The 16737-nt window shown below is 43.8% G+C and overlaps 1 protein-coding gene across 11 annotated transcripts in view; it reads right to left on the bottom strand.

The window, feature by feature from the left end:
- Positions 1 to 1629: 1629 nt before the first annotated feature.
- The window catches only part of FRYL (FRY like transcription coactivator), a 247737-nt gene continuing 232629 nt past the window's right edge, over positions 1630 to 16737 (bottom strand). For 8 of the 11 annotated variants that reach the window (XM_058670127.1, XM_058670121.1, XM_058670119.1 and 5 more), the window contains 8 exons: positions 14594 to 14801; positions 12372 to 12521; positions 11391 to 11489; positions 8212 to 8280; positions 5662 to 5679; positions 4792 to 4902; positions 2345 to 2535; positions 1630 to 2049 (listed from right to left, as the gene is read on the bottom strand). In XM_058670127.1, coding sequence (XP_058526110.1) covers positions 1788 to 2049; positions 2345 to 2535; positions 4792 to 4902; positions 5662 to 5679; positions 8212 to 8280; positions 11391 to 11489; positions 12372 to 12521; positions 14594 to 14801 — 1108 coding nt within the window. In that variant the 3' untranslated portion in view covers positions 1630 to 1787. The remainder of the gene's footprint in view (positions 2050 to 2344; positions 2536 to 4791; positions 4903 to 5661; positions 5680 to 8211; positions 8281 to 11390; positions 11490 to 12371; positions 12522 to 14593; positions 14802 to 16737) is intronic. The other 3 variants (XM_058670123.1, XM_058670125.1, XM_058670126.1) reach the window with 2 other exon arrangements.

Here is a 16737-nt window from a genome sequence, read left to right as displayed (position 1 = left end):
AATTCAACACAAGCCAACAGCTACAATGCTTTTTATTTTTAACAAAAAGGATGTAAGGAGGGTGAGAAAAATAGGGGAGAGTAAGATAAGATGTAAAGTGTGGTGTGTCTCCGGACACCATCCTTCTGTTCCTGCCCCATACCCCAAAGTTATTAAATAATTTAAGGACACCATTTACAGTACCAGAACACCATCAAAATAATTTTTTTTTATCAGGGTCAAAAAAATACAGTGATTACGAATGTGCCGAGTCCAGTCGGGATTTTACAGGGAGCGTGACTGGTCGGCAGTCCAGCGGCGTGCACAGTGCCTCCCGCGAATGCACTTGAGCATAATTTCATTTCATTTCTACATTCTAAACCCTGGAACCCCAGAGCCCCGTTTAAAAGGAAAGTCACAGTGGATAAGAGATGCATATAAAAAATACAAGGTGTTCCTTCAAAGCAGAGGAGTTGGGGGACTACATTCATTTCTTTTACAAAACGCTATTTAAAAAAGGACAGAGGAGCCAGTTCATGTTACGCTGCAGACTTAGACAGTGGGTGAGAATATTGCATGTGTTGGTGGTCAGTCTTCGGGCTTCCTTTTGTCTTCCCCACAGCCCCAGGTTCCTCTAGGGTGAAACACGGGAGTCCTGAATCACCATATAAAAAATCTCTTCTTGAATTCTGCAGGCACCGGAGCCTGCAAGTCATATATTCTACCGTCAAGGACCACAGTTTGTTTTTTTTTTTTTCCCTTAGCTTTGTACACCTATTCTTGTATAACAGTGCATGGCACAAATGTACAAGAAAATACTGATTTTAGTCTATACAGTTTCTATAATTATGGAGTAAAATAAGTTAACTTTTTCTAATGAAGAGCTGACGGGCAGCATACATCTTTATTTTACATTTTAAAGTCTCTGCAGGCATCTACTTTGGTTAGTAATCAACAATCGTGACGTAAGCACTGGTCAGAGAACTGAGCAGCATTCCAATAACGTTAACAGATATATTATTTCTTTTTGAAATACCGGGAAAGCCCAGTTTTAAAATATTATTAAAATGTTCTAACATTTACACACTAGTAAGAGTTAGAGCTAATAAAATAAAATTTCTTCAAAAATAATCTTGCAGTGCTCTTTTAGGCATGCTCTGAGACGGTTCTCACCAAACATCCACACCCTGAAAAATACGACTATCACATATCCATACATCCCAGCTCACACACACGTAATTCCTTATACAGACCCCAAAACACAACAGCAACACCCTAGACCCTCAGCCCCCAGAGTGACAAAAATAAAAATAAAAATCAATGGTTTTTGCCAATAGGTCAGTCTGTGTGGACATCTCTCTGGATGTTCACGTAGGAGAGGCGCTGACTGCTGGAAACCGAGCAGCCTGGCAGGGCTTGGGCGCCCACGAGCCAGCCTGCCTGCAGCCCTCCGCCCCCTGCTTCCCCGATGTCTCAGTATGTAGAGGCCGTTATTGCAAATGTTCTTAGAATTCTTCTTCCTTCAGAAAGTAATGTTATTTGTATGCATCACTTTTAGCCCTTTTCTTTTCACATAGGTTCAATTAAAAAAAATTCCTTCTTCAGAGTTACTGCAGGAAGTTCTGGCAGCTCTTAAGGTTTTTCCTCCCATTCAGATCTGCGTTGTTCCTACAGTTTGATTTAGTACTATAACTGTAGATGCCGCCAGAAATAAATTACTGATGAATCGCAAGGGTTCCTAAAAGGTGCTTGGCTAACATTCCTCGTCGTCTTCGGCTTTGTTTCTTTTCCCAGATGCCTGAAGTCGCTCAGAAGCCAGTGCTCGCCATCCTGCTCCTGTGTGGTTTGGCCTGGGCTAGGAGCTGGTAGGACTGCACCACGCGGACAGACTCTCGGATTTCCAGGTTTAGTTCCATCAGTTTGTAGTTGGCTTCTGACAGGTCCAGGTTGGAGCCGATGACGGCAAAGCTTCCGGTCTGGCCCAGCGTCTGGTGATGGAAATAAATGTGCAACAGTGTCTGCACAGGGTCGTCTTCACAGCCGCCAAAGATGTCGTTGGGCCACAGGGATCTGAAATACAGAGCAGGTATGCGTGAGGTGGCATGAGGTGGCGTGAGTCGGTATAAGACCACTGCATTTTAAGTGTACTGTCACAACCAAATTTTAAGTAATCTAACATTTGAGCAAATCCATTGCTCGGAGCTCCCTGTGAGTTAGAAGAGTCTAAAATTGGTGGTGGTGAAAAGCTCAGTGTTAGAGGTAGCCCTGTTGTCCTGTGACATCATCTGGAAACGGTGAGCCCCAACAGCGCGCTAGGAAGAGTCCGGCCAGCAAGCGGTCACTGCCCAGTCCCTTTGCGTGTTACCTGAAAGCTTTGACTTGTGCTACAGCGGATATGAATTCCTTATTTTTCAGAGTTTCGATTAAAGAATGAATGGCAGTTTCTACGGTGGTCTGTGCCGCTTTGGAGATGTCAATTTCCTCGTGTTCTGATGCCGCCTCGGCGTCTCTGAGGATGCCTTCCAGCTGGGCAAGCGCCTCGGACATGTCGATGACCTGAAACAGGCACAGCATGACGGGACTGGTCTGCGGCCAGTGACAGAGCGAGCAGCTAGGTGGCCGTGAGGTACACCGGTGGCAGGGGCATTTTATCTTATTCAACAATGTTAAAAAGTGGGCTGTTATTACAGTGTAGCAGGTAAAGCTACTGCCTGTTGCACTGGCATCCCATATGGGTGCTGGTTTATGTCCTGGCTGCTCTACTTGTAACCCAGCATCTTGCTGATGGTCTGGGAAAGCAGAGGATGGTCCAAGTGTTTGGGTGTGGGAAACCCAGCTCCTGGCTCTAGCCTGTTTCAGCCCTGGCCATTGAGGCCCTCTTAGGAGTGAATGAGTAGACATAAGACCTCTAATCTCAATATTAAAGAAGAGAAAACGGGTCCTGTGCGGTAGCCTAGTGGCTAAATTCCTCACCTTGCACACCTCGGATCCCATGTTGGTGTTGGTTTGTGTCCCGTCTGCCCCACTTCCCATTTAGCTCTCTGCTGGGAAAGCAGTGGAGGATGCCCCAAAGCTTTTGGACCCTGCTGCTGGGAGAACTGGAGGCGGCTCCAGGATCCTGGCTTCAGATTGGCTCAGCTCTGGCCATTGCGGCCACTTGGGGAGTGAATCTTTTCCTCTGTAAATCTGACTTTCCAGTAACAATAAACCTTAACCGCCCCCTCTCCCCCCAAAAAAACCATTAAAAGCAGTAAACTCGTTTTCCATTTTGCAGGGAATGCATAATTTCAGGTATCAAATAGTAATTTTAAGTATTCTTGATATAACAGTTGGGTGTAATTTTTTTTTTTTTTTAAGATTTATTTTACCTGAAAGTCAGAGCTCCATCCCCTCTGCTGGTACAGCCTTCAGATGGCTGCAACAGCCAGAGCAGAGCTGACAGCAGCCTCCTGCAGGTGCCTCATGTGGGTGTGAGGCCCAAGGCCCGGAGCCTTCCTCCGCTGCTTTCCTAGGTTAGCAGCAGGGAGCTGGTTCACAAGTGGAGCAGCTGGGACTGAGCCCACGTGGGAACTGAAGCCTCAGGTGAAGGACTAGCATGCTACATACATCCACACTGGTCCTGTTACTATTTGTTTTAACATGTAATGACATATTACATTTGGATAGTACACGTACATTTACTGTTATGGGGGAACTTGTGAGAACTTTTGGAAAAAATACTTACTTTGCAATCTGAAAGGCAGGGAACAGACTTTGCCGTCTGCAGCATCACAGCAGCTGGGGCCGGGCCAGTGCCAGGAGCCCTCGGCTCCCAGGGGGTCTCCCAAGTGGTGGCAGGGACTCGAGCCGTCACCCGCTGCTTTCCCAGGCACAGAAGCAATGTAGGTAGGACAAACCTACCAGCACTCTGACAGGGGATGTGGGTGTATCAGATGGTGGCTTGACACACTGTACCCCAGGCCTACTCCATGAAAACCTTTATGTACATATATGGATATGTTTATTGGAAGAGCAGATTTACAGAGAGGAGGAGAGAAAAAGATCTGTTTGCTGATTCACTCCCCAGTGGCCTCAATGGCCAGAGCTGAGCCGATCCAAAGCCAGTGCCTCCTCCAGGTCTCCCACATGGGTACAGGGTCCTAACGCTTTGGGCCATCCTCGGCTGCTTTTCCAGGTCCCAAGCAGGGGGCTGGATGGGAGCTGGGGCAGCTGGGACACGAACTGGCACCTGTATGGGATCCTGATGCATTCAATGTAAGGCTTTTAGCCGCTAGGCTACCGCACTGGAGCCTCCATGAAAATTTTTGACAGTAAAGTTATTTACTCAAGGTATTTTATATACACATGAAGGGATTTTAAGAAGTTCAAGGGAAATAGAATTAAATAATGGGCTTTTTCTATAACCTTGTTGAAACTCCTAGGCATATCTTTGTGCACAAATCAAGCATTTCTGCTGAAAACAGTATTGGCAGCTGACAAGGGAGAAGATTCCAAAATCAACTGATCTCCAGCATTCAAAGATAGCTTAGCATCATCCTCACACACAGAGGTGTGCAGGAGTAACGGGGGGCAGGATGGCAAGGGCGCGCTGCGAGGCTTTTCTACCTACTGACATGCTCTACGTGACTTCTGATTGCAGGATATGTTCCTGCTGCTTTCCTGCCTAATGGGTTCTGATGGCACACACTGTTGCAATTCCTCAACTGACAAGAAGATGCACTGTGACTTTGGATTTAACCTAACAAGAAAAACAGACATAAGGTTCTACATTTTCTAGACTGTTACTGGTGACTAGTGCAAGTGAATATTTACCTCGGCTTCATTATTTATTGTATTGACTTGGTTGATAAGTTTACAGTAGGCCTGGAACAGAAGCAGCAATTGAAAGTGCAGTTTGTATAGCCTTCGGCAGAGCTCCAGCTCCTAGAGAGAAAGGACAGGGTGTTAAACGTGGGGGGTTGTTTTCCTCGCCACTAGACAAGACAGCATTATTTCCAAGTCAAAATTTAGAAACAGTTGTTAGGATAGTCTAGGCATTGACTTTTCAGCAGTAAGCAGGTTAATGTGGTGAAGCTGATGAGAGGCGTATGAAAGATGCTCTGGAGACAGGGGTTAAATCAGGGTCATTGTTGGTTAAGCAGCGGCCGCGCACGTTTCCACACATAGTTTTGCAAGTGGGATATGTAAAGGGATTCCACAGTGGGAAAAATCTTTACAAATGCATAGACCCCTGCTCACAGTGAGAGGTGGATTTCAGTGCATTTATCTATAAGAGCTTGAGAAACAAACTGGATAATTTCCTATCTAAGAGTATGAAGAGATGTGCCCGCTTCGGCAGCACATATACTAAAAGTAAGAAGAGTCTAAGTTAAAAAAAAAAAAAAACCTAAATTTCACTAGCTCATTTCTGTGAGTTAACATTTGCAAATTGATTTTTTAAATTAATAAGAAATTTAAACAGATGTTAGTCATAGATGTAGAAAAAGATGGCTGCTAGTTGTACATACATACTATCTTTTTTAAAAAACCAGCATTTTATGGGTTTAGGGCCAACAGAAGCATACACTACTTTTAAAGTAGTTCTCAATGAAACATTGCTAGGTCACAAATGGATAAATGGCAGATGAAAACCAGGCTGGCTGGCAACGATAAGGAGTCTATAAATCAAGACGGGTCACTTACTGCTAGAATTTCCATTTGCTAAGCAAGAAGGTGATCAGGTCACAAAAAACACAAAGGAAGAAAAAGACCAAGAGTTAGTGTGAGAAATCATTGTCACCAGAGTCACAGATGTCCCAGGAAAACTGAAGAACATCATATATCCCAAGGAAAGCTGTGTCATTTTCAGAGCACAACATTTTAGACAATTACTGCAATAATTCAACTCTTTGTCAAATAGTAACTGAACTACATTTAGGTTATGGCTATTTCTGTATATAATCTGTAAGGAATAAAATTTAAGGAACTTAATCGTGGTAATTTGCCTAGTGTTTTATCTAGGTTTTTATAAATTTTGCCAAAAAAACACAAAACCCCACCCGAACTGTAATAAAATTTCCATTTCTAAAGTGGAAAACTTGCTGCAAAATAAGTCAAACGAATTACCATTTTTTTTTCCTCATAAGAATTGGCTTATAATCTTGAATCAAGAATTGGCATATAACCCTTGAGGATACCTCTGATGGCTCTTCAGGTGATCTGACTTTCCTAGGTTGTCCTAACTATCACAGAGTCACAGGACAAAATATCAAAACAAGTGTATTTTAAACCCCATCTCGAAAGTAACTTAGTTGACTTACACAAATGTAACTGTTTAAATCAAAGGAACTTCTGTACATAACACACATAGTAGGGACATCTTATTTATGGACTAAACAATTACAATTCAGCATCTATAACAGCTTGAGCTTCATTAAGTGAGGAAATTTCTTGTAATTAAGATAACAGATGGTTATAACAATGATATAACAAATGACAAAAAGCCAGTTCTTAAGCATGCGTTTCTAAATAGTTTCCCCTGAAAGAGTGTTAACTACATTTATTCCTATCACTTTAGAAAGGTCAGTCTTCCAGTAAACACTGGCTGAGCGCAGGATGTCCAGCATATCTGCATTGGAGTTTTAATGTAGCTTATTTCACACAGAAATTAATAATTTGGGACTTAAGTACTTTCCTCAGTAGATCTGACATAAAGGAAAATAAATCACTGGCATAGATCTCAACTAGCAAAACTTCATCTCACAGATGCTAAAAGTGAGTTGGTAAGGACGCATATTTTCGATTGTTGAAATTGTCAAGGACATCCTTTTCATTCATTCAATACTAATTCCATCTTATGTAAAAGCCTGTAGTGGTGTACACAGGGGTGGGGAGAGAAAGGAGGGTTAAGGAGGAGTTTCAAAAGGAGCTGGCTCTGAGAGGTAAGGTAAGAAGGGCCAGGGAACGGCATTGTGGAGTAGCCTGTGACACTAACACCCTGCATGGATGCTGGTTTGTGTCCTGGCTTCTCCACTTCCAATTCAGCTCCCTGCTAATGGCTAGGAAATAGTGGTGGAGGTTGGCCCAAGTGCCTGGGCCCCTGGCACTCATGAGAGATCTGGAAGCCAGCCCAGGCCGCTGCAGCCATTTCGGCAGTGAACCAGTGGATGGAAAAGCTGTTTCAAGTCAGTCAAATCTTAAGACTTCTTTAAGTTTTCACTTAGAAAAGCTCATGCTCTGTCAGTTGGCCTGTCATTTCCTTCAAGGTGGAAATAATGTGAGAAATCACATTATAAGCATAAGCACTGGACTGATACAGCAAAAAGGTTGCACTATTGGTTCACATGTGAAACCCAGAATGCCTTACAATCTACGCATCTAATTCTATGCTAGGGTTAATCCCGTACGTCACTTCACTTCTTAAACAGTACAGGATTCTTAGGATTTGGGGTTTGCCCGAGGAGGCTGCAACCTTGGCTCCCCTGTTTACATACAAGTTTTAGATATGCCTCTCCACGCCTCAGTCCCTTCATGTTCATACTGGAGCACCTACCTACAAGCTGTGGGACAGCGATGGGAAATGCCATCAGATAGTGCCTGAAATAGGCACTTCCGGACTACTATTTTTTTCCCCACATTGTGCCTATTCTAAAAACTTCAATGTCTTATGAAAATAGTATTTTATAGACAATAGAATATAAGTGGAGTTGAAAAAGATGAATTCTGAAGTCAAGTGTTCAGGCTATTTTAGTTGATGAGGCATTTCCTCACAGAAATTTGGCAATCTCATATAATGTACAGGCCATAACTAGTCCCCACTTAACACCTGTGAACGCACCTGCCCTGAGAGGATATATGATTAAGCAGGAGAAAAACATAACTTATCCCGTCAGAATTCCACCTGTAGAAAGACCAACATAGCGTGTCTCACGTGACTCCTGGGTGTCCCTTCCTGATGGAATAACTGAGCTTCTGAATACTAACATGGGACGGGCAGACACAACTGCATGGGGCCCTGGACCGTTCCGATATCCATCGAGCTTATCTACTGGATATTATTAAGCTTCTGTCACAAGCTGCTCATTCGTTTTTATTAAAGTGAATTTTTCATTACGCAGCCAGTATTTCATTAAGTCTCACTTTTACAAAGATTGCTTTGATAACCAAAATGACAAGCTTCACTTTTTTTATTTCTAGGAATATCAACTAAGGCTATGTAACATCTTAGCTGAACACAAACAAAAAGAAACTTACTTGTGCGTCTGTGTTTATCCTATATATGTCTTCTTTGGCACCAAATGTCCTCTTACAATTGTCTAACCACTAAGGAAATAAGTAACAGTAAGTTGTAATGCAGTAATTGTATAATAACACACAACAGAATTCATAGTCTAAGAGTCCGGCCATGTAAAACAGCAAGCTGAAACATTCACAAGTCCTGGGATTAGTTGTAGATGTCTACACTTTGATGTCCATTTGCCGTCATTCAGCTGTACAGGACATAGCAGGAAATGCTCCCTAATGACACACACATGCTTACGACAGTTTTCAAACAAAAGGACAATCAATTCTAACGGCATGGGATGCTCCAGCTTAGTCAGAATATTCTTCATTTTGATGGTTTTATTGGAAATTTTACAACCTGCACCTGCCCTTTGTCCAATGTTGATGGGGGAAATGAAAGCTGTGCCTCCCTTCTGGTCCATTTAAGAAAGGCAGCTCGGCACCCAGCGGGTCTGTTTGCTCATCAGAAGCGCACCTCGCAGCACACTGGTGTCAGCTTTCATTAGCGAAACAGAATCCCAGATCCAGTGATCTTGTTTCTCCCTGCTTTCTTTTGAACCCCAATGAAGGACACAGAAGCTGAATGTGGTTTTCCTGTACCCAGGGGCTATTCCTTGACTTGCTGTGCATTTATTTCCTTCATTCAAATAAAAGCACTGTGGTGCCCAGCCCAGTCACAGAGCCCCAGAATTTCCCAATAGGAAAAGCGAAGGACCTTTAAGTTAAACTGTCAAAACCTAAGTAGGGCCTTATCTGTTCTTTTTGATTTCCTGTTTTGTGAGTGACATCAGCAATAGGGCTTTCTCATTTTTAATCAAAACTAGCTATGTATTCTAAAAATAGGCATTTAAAATTCTGCATGATAGCTCGATGTTGTATATGCAAAAAATTAGACAATTCAGTTACTTCAAAAGCCTCCGCTTTGACCTTGTCTTTTTATCTTGGTGCCTCAGACTGCTCCAGGCCTTGGGCTATTTACTTGACAGCTTCTCTGAAGAAAAACATGTTATGCTTTCTCTGAGATGGCCTGTGGCACCCACTGTCAAAAGCCATCAGTGGGTTTCTTTCTGTGGGCCACATTCAAGTTGACACCTATTATGGGAGGGGTGCATTATCTTTATTCTGAGAAAATGTTTACACACTAATCACTACTCTGTTCTAGTCTGTCCAACCAAGAAATGCATGCACTAAAACTTAAAAAGAATTTCAGTTATTTGGTGGTTTATTACCAAGTATAATGTTTAATATTAGTTAATACCAGTAACAATTCTGGCGGACATTCTTGGTCACTATTCTGTTAGAAGTCCCAGCCAGGAGGTCCTGTGCTGCATCCTGGCTGGGCAGGGACAGGTCCACCCTCCCTTTACCATCTGCTCTGTCTGCCAGCATCATCTTTTCTTTACTCAGGGCTCAGAGGAAAGGTAACATTTAACTGGTGCAGCTCAGCTTCTGGGGGTGACAGGTTGAGGCATGTGAGACTCTAGATACAACTAGAGAGGCTGAATGCTACCAGGACTTGGGGTGTCGGAGGAGAGCATCGAAGCAAGCCCCATATTCACCCCGTGACTATCCTAGAGGTTTTGCTTAGTCCTACTCCTGGGCATCCCTACTCCAGAAATCTAAATTTGTTGCCTAGAATTTGTGCCATGGTTCACTGGGCTGGGAAGACGGAGCTAGCTATGAGGAGGTATTGAAGGCGAGGGAACTGCTGGGCGTAAGCTCCACTGTCTGCACCATGGCCCCCTTGCAACAAAGGAACCAAGCAGCTGCACCTGCAACTCAGCCAAGGTCAGCAGAGGGTTCTGGGCTCAGGGTGCTGGCAAGACAAATCACCCCATTCCTGCCTGGAGGTGGCGGGGGTTTGTGTGTGGACGACATACCATCCTAAAAAGATCCTAAAATGTAATTCCCAAAAAATATGTTCACTAAAAACTCTGTCAGTTTCCGTGAATATTGGGATAGATTTCAAATGAGATTATAGTAAAACTACAGGTCATTTTACAGAGGAAATGACATCTTTACAATATAGAATGATGCAGTTTCACTTGAGCAGCTTTTAATTTCTCTCATTAATAAAGTTTCTTGTTTAGGGCTCCAAGACTTATTTAGGTATCTGATGTTTCTGCCACTTGTGTATTTATGTATTCCTATTATAGTTATCTTTAATTGTAAAACATCTGCAGCACATATTTCCAACGGAAAGATGAGTCTGCATGTTGGCTGGCAGCAACGTTGGGTTTTGATGGGATTACTCCAAGTCTAGAGTCCAAATTTAAGGCACTGCTCTCCTTTGAGGAGGATACAGCCTTGATATTTACATTTCCTCATGCTATATTCTCTCCTTGAAAGAGTGCACCAGTCCAAAATTTAGCCAGATCATATACCCTCTTCCCTTGGAGTTTTTAGTAGCTCCAAGTGATCTCCATCTGGTCTGCATTCATTCTGTTGGACCTGCATGATCTTGGGAGGTGTTTGTTACCAGGGCTTTTATTTGTAGCTATAACTTAGGTGATAGATTCGTTAACTTTTCTTATGGGTTCGTACAGGTTTTGTGCTTTATGATGCTGTCTAGGATAGGGAGCAACAGCTCGGTGTTATACTTCATTTTTCACGGGCTTTTTTTACATATGATAATTAATACTCATTAATAATCTCATCTAGTCTAGGGGAAAAAAAATGTCCACTCTTCCCAGTTTTTATGAGAGGCAGAAGCATTTTTTCCTTGTGCTTTTCTGCCCCGGTTGGAGCCGCCTTGCTTTCCAGGGCCAGGGAGGAGGGGAAGCAGCGTTTCTCAGCAGGCACTCTCGCTAATGGCTGCCAGCTCCTCCCTTGTCTGCCCACATCCACAGCCTGGGAGATCACAACCCTGTTGAGGCTGAAGGTTTTCTAGACTGCAGTTCTGCAACACTGCCTCAGAAATGCTGCCGCTACTTGCCCTGCAATGCTGGCAGCAGTGGGACAGTTAACAAAGCTGTGGCTTCCCACTCTGCTCTGAGACGGCCAACGCTGGGAGTCGCTGCTCAGACAGCATCCTCAGAAGCCCCCATGGCCACTGCCGCAGGGGCTGCTTTCCTGCCCAGCTTACCTACTGCCACATCAACAGCTCAGTGCCCAAAGCAAATGACCAGGGTCACAGGGTGAGAACTGACCTGCTCCGCGGCCTCCCTTTTGGCATTGTACGTGTCCAGGTGTTCTTGCAACTCCAGCACACTGAACTTGAGCGTTTCTAGCAGATCACATGACACCAGCTGTTAAACAAACATGTGGATCCAGGTTACCACCTCTGATCTCTGATCACAATCACGAGAATGACAACTTTGGGTCAGGGAGGACCTGCTCGCTGGTGTTCCTTCATCATACTCTGCCACACCGGGGACTAGCAGCACAGGGGGATTTGGGCAGCACTTTCAAACTAGCCCGAGTGGGAAATGGCAGGACAGGCACTTATATACCTCAAAGATCACACCCGAGGTCTCTAATGCCTTGACTCATCAGATACAGAATCTCTAAGCGGGGGCTGGCATTGTGGCATAGCAAGTAAAGCCACAGCCTATGGTGCTGGCATCCACTAGGGGCGCCGTTTCAAGTCTCAGTTATTCTACCTGCCATCCAGCTCCCTGCTAACGGCTTGGGAAAGCAGTGGAAGATGCACACACGAGGGAGACCCAGAAGAAGCTCCTGGGTTCTAGTTTAGGCTTGGCCTAGCACTGGTTGTTGCAGCCATTTGGTGGGTGAACCAGCAGATGGAAAATCTCTGCAACTCTGCCTTTCAAACTTTTTAAAAAATTCTTTAAATGTCCTTAGCAACAAGCAAGATCAATGAGCTCTGAGTCCTTGGCAGGGAGTGCAGCCATACACACTTTGGGAGTGACTTTTCGGCATCCTCACTAGGACTCAGAACAGGAACCTGTTGGCTGATTTTCCCTTACTTCATCCTGTACCACACTAGGGTAGATAAGGTTTGAATTGCAGCCACAGGCCACTAGTCTAATACACCAAAACTGTCTATTACCAGAAGTGTATGAACAAGTTGAAAGCATGAACTTACATCATTCAAATTTGTTTTGAAAAGATTATCTACTGAATGGGCCAAATTCAATCTTCATACCAAGCCTGCGTGGAAACCTTACCGTTTCAGCATCCACAAACACGGTTGGGCATTCTGAACACATCATCATGACGTCCAGTGAACTTTTAAATTTAGAACCAATCCGCTGCAGATTCTCACCAAGAAAGCTGACTGCCTTGTCAGTTATCTCTCCAAAGTTTCTCCGAATTGTCTGTGGGGAAAAGCACAAAAAACAGTTTATTTAAAAGCGACAAAATACCTTTTTATTAAAGAAGTAACTTGTGGGCCCAGCGCGGTAGTCTGGCGGCTGAAGTCCTTTCCTTGCATGTGCCGGCATCCCATGTGGGCACCAGTTCTAATCCCGGCAGTACTGCTTCCCTTTCAAGCTCCCTACTTGTGGTCCAGGAAAGCAGTGGAGGATGGCCCAAAGCCTTGGGACTCTGCACCCATGTGGGAGACCCAAAGGAGGCTCTTGACTTCTGGCTTCGGATCAGCTCAGCTCTGGCCATTGTGGCCATTTGGGGAGTGAATAAGCGGATGGAGGATCTTCCTCTCTGTATATCTGACTTTTCAATAAATAAATAAATCTTAAAAACAAATAAACAAAAACTTTGTAAGTAGGACAAACTTGAAAAATTCTTGTAGCTGAGCCAAGTGTAATAGCCTAGTGGCTAAATCCTCGACTTGCATGACCTGGGACCCCATATGTGCACCAATTAGTGTCCTGGCTCCTCCACTTTCCATCCAGCTCCCTTGGGGCCTGGGAAAGTTGTACAAGGATGACCCAAAACCTTGGGACCCTGGACCTGTGTAGGCAACCCAGAGGCAGCTCCAGGCTCCTGGCTTCAGTTTGGCTCAGTTGTGGCCGTTGTGGCCATTTGAGGAGTGAACTGGCTAATGGAAGCTCTCTATTCTCCTCTGCAAAATCTGCCCTTCCAATAAAAATAAATAAAATCTTAAATTAATCTAATCATGTATAAAATTCTATTAACATGTTCATTTCCAAAACTAATCAGAGTTATCAGATAGTATTTCTGAAAAAATTAATGGTCCATGCTACTAATGTCAGACAAATGAGCACATGCCATAGAGCCTTAGAAGTAAATCCTGCCATGTCTGAGGGATTTGCTGTTTAGAAGTAAACACCTGACAAACTTTTCACAAATATAGTCTCTGGGCTGCCATTTGCCTTGATGTAAATTAGAATCATAAAATTGCATGAGTAGTATATTTTCCGAATTCAGGAATGTTCACTCATAAGAAACAGGCAGTGCCAAACTCATAAAAGGACTCAATATATTATACAAATAAGGTGTCTACGCACGTGTGTGTGTGTGAGGAAGAGAGATATTAGGTGTCATTAGGCTTGATAAAACAAGAATAAGGCACAGTTTCAGGCATTAATAAATGTCACGAGAAAAAAAAATAGAAAACCAGGTAACAATGGAATAGTACAGAATTAATAAATGTCTTTGTTAATGAGCACTAAACAAGTGATGGGGGTTGGAAGAAGCTCTAGGTTCCTGGCTTCAGATTGGTTCAGGCTCAGCCAGTGCAGCCCTTTGGGGAGGGGACTAGAGGTTGGAGAATCTCTCTCTCTGTAACTCCACCTTTGATATATTTAAAAGAGGGATGGGAGGGGACCACTGGAGGTTGGATCAGCAAAGCCTCAGGAAGAAGCCGTTAGCAGTGGGTCTTCTGGGACAGGCCAAGTTGCTTGGGTAGAGGCCTGGTGGAGAGCTCAGAGGACCGACTTCAGTGGTGGCATTTCTTTCTACCTTAGCTTCCCTCTGCACAAAAGGCAAAAACGGTGTCTACATTTTATCGTTGGGCTGTACACAGGGCCTCAGTGAGCACTCAGCACATATTAGCACACACGACTCCTTTTCAGGATGGGACTCAAGCACCACAGCTAAAATTATAAGGTGCCCACACAGTAGCTATAGTGCCAACTAACTTTCCACTCCATTCCAAACTGATCCAGAACATCAGCTAGCAGCCCCCTCAAGGCAGGGTCGTGTCTGTGCCACAGAACCTTGCTCAGCAGTCATCTGAAAGGTTTGTTTATATCTCCTTGGGGAATTATGTGAACCTGTTACTGTATAAAATACTAGCAGTTCTATAATGTCACTGTGTAAACTTAAGCAGTATTGCTATCTTTGGGAAAAAAAAAAAGAAAACCTGTTCATTATTAGATATTAAAATTTGAGAGAACTGACTTCAGCAGGACACCAGTAACTTAGGTAACTATAATATGCTTCAGCAACTTGAAAACTCACGGACCTGGAACAGCCTAGAAAACACGTGAAAAGTGAACACTGCACAGGACCCGTCGTTGTCAGATAGCATCTGGTTGACGTGGCAGCGCCAGGCTTCCTCTTCATCGTCATAGGCCACGGGCTGGAAAGCAGCGATGATGGCAGAAAGGAAGGGTGTCGGCAGGGGTGACGTCTGTACTTCCGGAAAGCCATCTTGCTCTTCTTCATCTTGACTGTTAACACAAATAGCGCAGCCAATCAGCGTATATGTTGAATGACTTAAAGTATTTTTTAAAAATTTATTTGAAAGGCAGATTTACAGAGTGAAGTAGAGACAGACCCTCCATCCACTGGGTTCACTCACCAGTGGCCACAGTGGCCAGGGCTGTGCTGATCAGAAGCCAGAAACTTTCCTTTAAGTCTCTCATGTGGGTGTATGGTCCCAAGCACTTGGGCTATTCTCTGCTGCTTTCCCAGCTCATAAGCAGGGAGCTGGATCAAAAGTGGAGCAGCTGGGACACGAACCAGCGCCAATATGAGATGCCAGTACGACAGGCAAAGGATTAGGTTAGCGTGCCATTTTGTCGGCCCCACTTATTCATATATATATATATATATATATATATAAATATATATATATATAAATATATATATATATAAATATATATAAATATATATAAATATATATATATATAAATATATATATATATATAAATACACCCATACATATGTGCTGCCTTTATTCTTATATAAACATTGATTTAGAAACTGTATGACTTAAATTTCTGAGGCAAACATGAATAAGAAGTTTATTTTCTTTCACTTATCATTTTTGGAATTAGGCTCCAATTGTATACAATTACTTTAAAATAAGCCAGTGTCTGTAGTATGACACCACTATGGATTATTCTAGCAAAAAAGAATGCTTTCGGGCCCGGCGGCGTGGCCTAGCGGCTAAAGTCCTCGCCTTGAACGCCCCGGGATCCCATATGGGTGCCGGTTCTAATCCCGGCAGCTCCACTTCCCATCCAGCTCCCTGCTTGTGGCCTGGGAAAGCAGTCGAGGATGGCCCAAAACTTTGGGACCCTGCACCTGTGTGGGAGACCTAGAAGAGGTTCCTGGTTCCCGGCATTGGATCGGCACGCACCGGCCGTTGCGGCTCACTTGGGGAGTGAATCATCGGACGGAAGATCTTCCTCTCTGTCTCTCCTCCTCTCTGTATATCCGACTTTGTAATAAAATAAATAAAATCTTTAAAAAAAAAAAAAGAATGCTTTCATTTTAACGTGGAGGCATCTGATTAGGACAGTCCCACAATGAGGATGACTGTATTTCAAGGCATCGATCGTGACCTTGGCAGCAAGAGCTTTGCTAGTTGTTCTGTCTCGGTCACGTCATTAATCTTCCCAACATTTTGCCTATGAAGGCCAGGCTCTACTAGGGTCTGTCTGTGCCCTTATCCTGGTGCAACAGAGGCAGAAGCACAATGAGCTGAACTAGCATGTCTCATTACTGGGAGGAAATGACAGTGACAGAATTAGAACCCAGGACTGCAGGTCCAAAGCCATGTGGTCAGCCATGACACAGCCCGCAGGCTCCACCATTTTTGCACCTTATCCTGTTTTTAGAACAGCATGGCAGATAATGCTCCTGACTCCAACAAAACAATCTCTCTCCATGTTCTTCAAGGGATTTGTCCCAACAAACAGAACACTGGCAATGGACAAAGAGGAGGATGTATTTCTTCAGGAGTAGGTTGAACAGATGGTAAGATGTGCTACTCGGGGTCTTCAGATTGCCTGGATTATGTTATAGGGTAGCTCCATATGCAGCAATTCATATGGCAAAAAAACTTGAATAATGACTGCAGAAAAAGACTAAAATAAAACATATCTAGAGTGAAAAAATGCATTTCAAAAATCAATGGTCACTAATTTTAGCCAAACTAAACTAGTTATTGTATTTGTAACGTTCTATTTTGGCTGATATATTTGGCCAAAGTCAGCTACTTGGCTTCAGCCTGACTGAACACTCACAGCTTTGGTAGCCACTGTGGTGTGGTGGGTCAAGCTGCTGCTTGGGAGGGCTGCATCCCACACTGGAGTGCCATTTTGAGCTATTCTGTTCCAATTCAGTTTCCTGCTAATGTGCCTAGGAAGTAGTAGATGA

The sequence above is a fragment of the Ochotona princeps genome, chromosome 11 (assembly GCF_030435755.1).
Source record: "Ochotona princeps isolate mOchPri1 chromosome 11, mOchPri1.hap1, whole genome shotgun sequence".
NCBI lineage: Eukaryota > Metazoa > Chordata > Mammalia > Lagomorpha > Ochotonidae > Ochotona > Ochotona princeps.
This window is presented reverse-complemented; position numbering and strand designations above follow the sequence as displayed.